This window comes from Apteryx mantelli, chromosome 23 (genome assembly GCF_036417845.1).
Source record: "Apteryx mantelli isolate bAptMan1 chromosome 23, bAptMan1.hap1, whole genome shotgun sequence".
Taxonomy (NCBI): Eukaryota; Metazoa; Chordata; class Aves; order Apterygiformes; family Apterygidae; genus Apteryx; species Apteryx mantelli.
Window position 1 is genome coordinate 6,964,753 of NC_090000.1, and position 8,840 is coordinate 6,973,592.

Genomic DNA, 8,840 nt, shown 5'->3' on the forward strand with positions numbered 1-8,840 from the left:
TCATCTTTTCCTGCTTTCAGGGCAGCCTGCTGTGCCTCTCATCAGGTTGCCAGCTAATTCCAGTCAGATTCATTCTTGCACCGCTATCTGTTATATCTGTTTTACAGTGTATAAACTATATACAAGGGCACTGAAGAATCCAGTGATATGCAGAAGCTGCTTCTGGGCTACTTGTTTCTCTTTTCGGTAGTATCTATGAGCAGGTTAATGATGTTAAGGCATATCATTCTGTACTGTAGTATCTGTGGGGTTCTGTAAATGGTTTAAGATCCAGACTCTTGTACATTCCCTGTTCATTTACATAGGGAATAGACTTGTGACTTCACTTGTGATTTCGGTATTTTTTTCTATTTGGTTATCTTGGAAGTGATACAGAATGAAAGAATTACAAAACAAACTAGCAAAGCCAGTCACTGTTTTTCCAGGAGAATATTGTTTAAAAGTACAAGTGCTCCATATCTGTGGGTTTACGTAGTTCTTGTTCTTAGCACTTGTGCCAAAGCTGAGATGAAAACTCTGCTAAGAAATGATGCCATGATTGTGGTAAGCACTTTATTGTTGTCGTCAGATTAAAGTGCATGATTTTTAGTTGTTTTAGTTTGAATTTCCAAACATTAGGTTAGCATAGCCGATTGTTAATTTGGGTTTGAAGAGGTGAATGCTTTTCTGCAGAGTGAACCTCAACTGTTGCTGAAGAAAACTTACTGCTTTTAAATGGACTACAAGGAGGAACTAAAGCATGCAAATACGTGTGTTTATGTATGTGTGTGTGTATATGTATATGTATATGTATGTGTGTTTGTATATATATATATGTATATATGTTTGCCTCTAGGACAAACTTAAAACATGGGTATGTCTGGTGCTGAGTATTTGCAAAGAAATTTAATTTTCTTCATGTGCTTGATTTCTGGAAATATGACTAAAGAGTTCAGTAGCTTTTCTTCCGATATGCTTAGCCATCACTGAAAAGAGTAAGTTATGGAACTGTTGTGCAGAAAGGGCTGAAACTGTGTGACTCAGCAGAGGAAATGAAATTCAGTTCTTTTCGTGGTGGTATGATATGTGTCAGCATCAGGAAAACACCATCATAGTTGGTAGCCTCCTTATACTTTAAGCAGAACCTTTGCTTCCTCTCAAACTTCTGTTTGCAGCCTGTATTCTCTGGGAGGAGTGGTGCTGCTGTTTCTTGGGTGGGTCTTACCTCCGTGGTGGAAAAGACCCGCTTCTTTGCCAGTACTGAACTCATTTTTTGTTTCTGTTTTTCAAAGGTTGAATGCTCCCTTTTTTTTCAGTGAGATTTTCAGTGCCACATGATGTTCCAAACATTAACTTTCGTTCTCATCAAGGTGATCCAGTCTAGATAAGAAGTTACTGTGCGGGAAATACAGATGCACAACAATGCAAAATAGATATCTTTCAATAAATTCTCCTTGTATATAAATGAGAAGCAGGTGATAATGCTTAGTGAAGTATGCTGCTATGATGATCTTAGAACAATGTGCAATGATTATCTTTGTTCTCTGTGCAATGCAGTACATATCTTGTGTGGTGTAACTGATACAAAGAAACCGATATATCTAATGTTTATTTGAGAAATGACATTTCTCTTCTGTCCTTTGCCCCTCTTCTAGTGACTTCCTAGTACCGGACTACTTAAACCAGGAACAAGAAGAGACCCTCGGGCAGTATGAGCTAGGGGAGCATGGCTTTGAAAGCAACTCTTCTGTCCAAATGCCTGTCATTTCACAGGTCTCGTCGACTCAGAATTGTGAAAGCACTTTCCCCTTGGGGTCTCTGGGTGGGCTGGCAGAGAAGGAAGAAGATGTGCCCGAGCAGCCAAAGACTAACGCCACTGCTGAGGCAACCGCAGGTGACCCTCCGAAACCGGAGCTGTCATCTATTACTATTGAATAATTCATGGTTTGTTTTCATTTTTGTTCTTTGGAAAGTGCCTGTGTTTGGTCCTGTACATTTTAATTTAATTTTTTTAAACAAAAGTGGGGAGATTTTCCCTTTTTACTTTGTAAGCTACGCTTTAAACAGAAAACTGCAACAGATGTTACATTATTTTTCATGACTGAATGATCACTTCTGTGAAAATATTTAAGACTGAATGCACAAAAAGATCTTGTCAGAACATCATGGAAGCTGTGATACACTTCTAAAGAAGAACCAACTGATTCAGATCACTTTAACTATTCCTTCTTCCACAGTTAGAACAGCTCATTAAGTTTCTCTCGCTTCTGCAGACCCTCTGGTTAAGGGAAAGAAATCAGAGGAAACCTTTTTAAAATGACAAACAAAAGGATGCATTGGAAACCATTATCGAACAGTTTTGACTAGTTCTGAGTGGATTGCTTTAATCTTCTGCTTATAAAATGACACTTCCTATCTCTGTGCCTGCTGATTTTCAAAGCGCTTACTGTAACCCTTTTCTTGGAAATGGTAAGCATTTTTGAAACTAACAGTCACACACTTTTTAAAAACACATTGTCCCTTTTCATCTCAGATGAATCAGTTTTGACAAACCAAGTGATGTCATGCCAGGTATTCCTACTTCTTGTATTCCAGTCCTTTTAGAAACTGTTTGATCAAATAGCCTGTCCAGATTTGCCTATTTAAGGTTAGGCATGGAAATAATATGGTCGAGAAAAATCTATTGGTGCATAATGAACTGAGGATGACAGAAAAGTATATATACTTTGCATATCCATGCAAGCCTGACAAATATCTCACGACTGTATCTTTCTGTAAAAGGGAAACCACATATAAAAATTAAGGTTTTCTCAAGCTGAAATTCTTAAACCTTGGCCAGATTGTTTGCAGTTCTGGTCACTTCCCCCTATCATGTATACTGTATTTTTACTAATCTCTCAAAGCTAGCTAGAGGGAGTTTACAGATGGGGGAAAAATGAGCTCTTTTGTGTATTATTGCACACTTTTTTGTTTATACATATGCATGTATAGTTTCTGAGATTTTTATTAGTCTGTTTTGGACAAAACACACAATTTATTCTCTTTAGAGGCCAACTTTCTAACCCAACAAGGGGTTGTTTACAAAAAGCCTATATAGCAATGATAAATTGTTCCTGTTTCAAAACATTTTAACTCCTTGCCAACTCAGTTTATTAAAGGCCATTACTCTGGCTACATACACAGCTCAAGTAAGCAATAAATTGAAAGATTTGCAATTTCATTTTTCCATATTTAGAAAAAGCTGCAAATTTAGGTTGTGGGATTTTCAGAGCAGTGATTCTTGTTTTGTCGAGGCTGTTTGGGCTATAGTACTGCTTTGAAAACTAAATTAGGAATTACATGAGGAGGTTTGTGGGGTTTTATTGCTGATCAAGTTAACTCAGTGTTTGATGCCAAATGGCTATCACCTACGTACGACATGCTGAGAGAGTAGGTATTACTTGATCTTAGTATTCCAAAGGCATGATATACTCCCTTAGTTTTGAATCTGTTTTTTGAATTGTTGTTTTCTATCCAGATTTGTTTTACACAAATGTGCGGAGGAAATGAAACCAATAGAGGAAGGATGCTTCTGAAGAAAGAGACGACACAAAAGTCGTATTATATTGCAAGATCAATTTGTATTTGGTTAGCTGAAGCAGCTCTGATACTCTGTAGATCTGAGGCGTTTCTACTAATAGCAGACTTCTGTAAGGAAGAAAGCTTATTGCTCTTTGGAAAGAGTTTAAAGGGTGTCAGTGGCTTTTAAGTATTTAACAGTTTTTCTCCACTGTGTTTTAGGTAAAAAACACACATTTTAGTTAAATAGAATGAAAATGGTTGGGATTTCAGTCCTTTGCAAGTTACCAGAGTGAAGTTTCTCTGCCAGATCCAAAGGGTGTTTTAGAAACATGCTGCAAAGAAGTTCTCTGCTACAATTCAGTCTCGTATGTCTACATTTGTTAAGTCTTCTTAAAAGGGCTTGGAGGAGAAATTCTTTTTTGGGGATGTTGTACTGTGAATTAGTTCAGTGTCTGTTGATGGGCAGAATTTAGAGACCAGTTCTCTTCCACTTCTGATTTCTGTAACTGAGAAGTCAGTGAGACAAGCAAATGCCTTTGCTGAGTTTTATCCTGAATTATAGGGCTATGACACTGAACTCAAATATATGATTTTCTTTTTCGATCCAGGTGTTATACATGTTTCCAGGTATATTAGAATCCTTTCTGAATCTTGTAGTAAAAAGTACTTATACAAAAGACACAGTCCCAGAATGTACAGATATAACATTCAAAAGTCAGATATAGACAGACATATTCTTTTGTTAGAATCTGGTAATTTTCTCCCATTAGATATTTTGCTAAACAGTTTCCTTGTCATGAGATATGCAAATACAGAATAGACATATCTGGATATTGGGTTTTTAGAAGACTTCAAAATTTGTGTCAGAAGGTAGACTGCTCTCTGAATACCAAAGAGAAATTAAAAACTAGTTACAAGGACCTTGTAGCTCTCATCTGTTCTTCCTTGAAAAGAAATGAATATCATTAACTGTTAACACCTTGGTACCAGGCGAGTCATGAGTTTCGTTGTTGTTTGCAATGTGTTACGCATTATCTTTTCAACCCCTTAATCTCTGTGTAACATCTTAATTTTTCTCACTTTTCAATCTGGTTCAGCTGCAGGAACAATAGAGTTCTTACTCGCAGGTTTTGTGTTTTTTTTCGTTTTAGGGTTGGTTTTTTTTGGTAATTTTCCTGTTTGTAATGTTGTTTGTTTCTTGTTAATGTGTATTTTCTCCATAGAAGTGAATGCAAATTAAATTCAAGTATCATTTTGTTTCTCCTCCCTAACTTTTTGGAAGTGTTCAGTGCTTTGGAATGCTAATGTTCTTCACAGGAGAGATGTAAAATATTAGAACATCTTAAAACAAGCTCTGTTGCTAGTATTTGGATTCCAAATTGAGTGAGATAGTTATCTAACTAAGCTAAATGAAACTTGCCTTAAACTACGCTTGGGATTAAACCTAAAGCATAGATTTCTCTCAACAGATTATTAGAGGATTTTGGTCCCTGCAGTGCATTTTTCTTTTCCCCCAAAAAGGTTTTTTGGTATGCATTTCTGTTTCCACTTGACAAGGATCACAGGGTCACAGAATCACAGAATAGCTGAGGTTGGAAGGGACCTCTGGAGATCATCTAAATCCAATCCTCCTGCTCAGAGCAGGTTCAACTAGAGCAGGTTGCTCAGGGCATTGTCCGGTTGGTTTTGGACCTCTCCAAAGATGGAGACTCCACAACCTCTCTGGGCACCCTGTCCCAGTGTTTGACCACCCTTTCTATAAAAAATTTTTTCTTACGTTTAAATGGAATTTCTTGTGTTTCAGTTTGTGCCCATTGAGACTCCATCTTTTTTGCACTCCCCCATGAGGTATTTATACACATTGATAAGATCCCCCCGTGAGCCTTCCCTTTTCCAGGCTAAACAATCCCAGCTCTCAGCTTCTCTCCATATGACAGATGCTCAGTCCCTTAATCATCTGCATGGCCCTTCTAAGTTGTTCAGAATTTCTTCCAAATAGCCACATGTAGGACCCATTGCAGCAGTTTCTGCAGTGATGAGTAGTCTCCAATTCATTCACAAAGTGGTTTGAGTGCATTTTCCTTTTGCAAATCCTTCTCCTGTGTGGCACTGTTCTTTGCACTTAGTGGAAAATCCTTTCCTCCTCCATTTATTTTGCAAGTAGAGTGCCTTCACTATCACAGAACTGGCAAGGTTCTGCCCTGTGCTGGGGACCCGTATTCTCGGAGTCTGTGCTTGGTCTGTACCCCTCGCGTATTGCAGAGAACAGCATCTCGGACGGGAACAGTGGGAAAGCAGGGGAAAGGTTTTTCTCTGGCTGTACATGGGATAGTGTTTGGGGAAAGGGGAAAAAATTGAAAAGCCTTCTAGTTCTCCACAGAGAGTGGAAGGAAAAGAAGCGATGTCTTTAGCTGCGTGCGGGATTTGGCCAAGCTGTAAGGGTTTGTTTTGCTTTGTATTTTGATGCAGACACTTAGCCCAGCTCCCCTTAAAATCCATCGGGATGCCTTCACAGTCAGCAACTTAAGCTCCCCGTGAGGACTCCGTGTCACTTTTCTTACACCACATTAACAAAGGTTGTGTTCCTGGTGGTTTGTCTGTCTTACTACAGTTTGAGTTCAGTTGTCAGGCTCGCAGATACTATGGTCAAGTCTCTCATACTGAGAGATTAGTAGACTAGGTTTTTGAAAATGGTTCGGGGTTCACATGTATCTTGAGTCTAAAAGGTGTGAATTTAAACTTTTTTAAAAAGTAATAGCTGCCAATGCAGTAAAATATATTTTATAAAACTATGATCCCTATATGTCCCTTACGGGATGAAATTTTATTGTTTTTAAGCTATGGTTTAAAGTTTTTATATGAGGGCTTCAGTCGCTTCTTGGTTGCTGGCTTTCCCCTCCAGCCCCAGGATGTAAGAGCACTGAGACTATTGCCAGTCTCTCTCTAAGACGAACCATGAAGCATTTTATATGCAAATAGAATGGGAGCTTTGTGCACCCTGCAGGGATGGAGAAAATGCGGATGTAGGAGCACCTGTTGTTCCTAGATCCATTGCAACTTCCACACCATCAGAATATGGAAAATAGCTAATTTTCATTCAGATCGATTAAGTTCGAGTTTTGCTTACAAGGTGAAACCCAGTTTTGGAGGGTTCTCATCTCCAATTTTGGACATAATGAATTCCATAGCATTGGGATGACAGATAAGAGGGTTCAAGGCCAGACTGTGCCTCAGCCACATCAGAGGTCCCTAGTACCTAGAGTTGGTTCAAAGTATTTGAGGAAATGTACCATAAAAGAAATGTGAATTTTTTTAATGCAACAGTACTTATTGCTCTGGGTTTTTGTTAACTCAATGTGTGCTATCGCAGTAATTCAGTGTCCCACAGGTCTCACCTGCAAATCTGGTTGCACTAAACAAAGAACTGAATCAGTTCCTGGTGCTGCCAGCCTGTGTGGCAACTGTACCTACAGTCTTCCTGAGGGTTGCTGAAGTCCCCAGAGGAGTGATTTTGTTTAACCATTCGTTTAGCTGATGCATGCTTTTGATATTCTGACTTAATAGACCTGGCTACACAAAGTTCTTGGACAGCTTCCTTGCCCTGTTCCTGCAGTGCCTTCACTCTAGGCACTGCCCTATGGTGAAACCCTGAAGAGGGAAAGAGTAAAGCTGGAGCAAAAATGTGAATTAAATTATTGTTGGGCTTCTTTGTGCATTTTAGTAACAGTGAAACCCCCTTAACTGTGCCAGTCTCCGGTCACCAGCCGTATATCCAGTCGTCATCTCATCCACAGTACAGCTTCTCTTGTTGATGCTGGCCACAGCTAGATTACTTGGCATGTTTATTGACTTAACAGAATTGTTTTTTGGTTTTGGTTTTGTTTTTTAATGTATACGATGTTTAAATACACTTCACATTTTATATAATACTATCTGGCTATTAGTATTTTTCAGGAACCATAGTTCTTGGTGGCTATATATATTTTTGTGACTTTTTTTGTAAACTAAGTGCCGTTTCAACGTTACAATCATTTTTAGAGTTATTGTAATCAATGTGAATATCATGTTTTTTCAAATCTGTTCTGAGCCTGTAGTGTTTGCTTTGTGATCATATGTGTAATGTATATATTCTGTATAGTTACATTGTATTGAAATACTAGCTTGTTTGATATAAGAAAAGTATGTATTGGGTACCTTTTTGCTAGCCTGGTTGTTTAATCTTTAAAAAAAAATGTTCTAAAATACAAAAAAAAATCTCCAAACTGGTCCCGTTATAGGTCAAAATTAAGGGGGGAGAAAAACTAGTTTTGAGTGTCTTTGGATAGAAACATGAAGCTAAGATTTTTCATTAAAATATTAATGTTTTATGGAGTATATCTGTGCTTTGTGTCATTATTTAACTACTCCACAGTTTGTCTTACAGTACAAAAGACTGGATTTGACCTCGTGTAAGCTCTGTTAGCAGAGCTATGTTCTCTTACAGCTTTTGCTTATAATTAGGCTCAAAATAGTTGGATATGATGAGAACTCCCTGTTGCTGAAGCTGTTTCTGGAAGGAAGGTGGTTTAAAGCAGAATAAGTATTAATAAATGATTGAAGAGGCTACATGAGTAAAGAGTATTAAGAATAAAGTACACGTTGCTGTTTAATTTTCCATTGTATATTACATTTCCTTTTGTTAATGTTCTCTTTTAGGCTGTATTCTGCAAAAGCAGTGGGGCCATCTTTTGAACGGGGTTTTATTGATGAAAAGCCAGCCAAGAACAAGCCTAATCAAATTAGTCAAAGCAGAAGATGTTTAAAAAGGACAATAGACAGAGTCATCATGATCGCAGCTGTGAGCTTCAAAATAGTCATGAAACAGCCTAGAGTCATGGGACTTAAAATACACCTCTGCTGGTTTCTGGCAACCCTTGCAATTAAATTAATTTGCCTCCTACAGATCCACCTGTCTGCCCAAGCTGGAATGCTGGCTGGATCAACACATAGCTAGGGCACAGGTAGGAAAATGGAAGTTTTGTAATTGCTTGGCTGAAATGATTATAACTCTGCCCAGTAACCTATATGAATAACAAACAGACTGACATGATTAATACACTAGCAGTCAAATTGTGTTTAACGTCTGACACGGGAATGAAAAATAAGTGGAAAGGCATTCCACTGTGCAGCATTAGCAGCCACAATGAACCTTGGAGGGAGGTGGTTAAGAGTTTAAAGATTCCAGGTTCTCACTTTCTTGAGGACCTTGCCTAGGGACAGAAGTATTTTATCAAAGCGTAATTGGAAGAGGGAATGTATCT

General features: G+C 38.3%; 1 protein-coding gene across 4 annotated transcripts in view; it reads left to right on the top strand.

Moving 5' to 3' along the window:
* Window positions 1–8,115, top strand: part of ZBTB44 (zinc finger and BTB domain containing 44) — a 41,891-nt gene extending 33,776 nt beyond the window's left edge. For 3 of the 4 annotated variants that reach the window (XM_067310113.1, XM_067310114.1, XM_067310115.1), the window contains exon 6: window positions 1,635–8,115. In XM_067310113.1, coding sequence (XP_067166214.1) covers window positions 1,635–1,917 — 283 coding nt within the window. In that variant the 3' untranslated portion in view covers window positions 1,918–8,115. The remainder of the gene's footprint in view (window positions 1–1,634) is intronic. The other variant, XM_067310116.1, reaches the window with a different exon arrangement.
* Window positions 8,116–8,840: the final 725 nt, after the last annotated feature.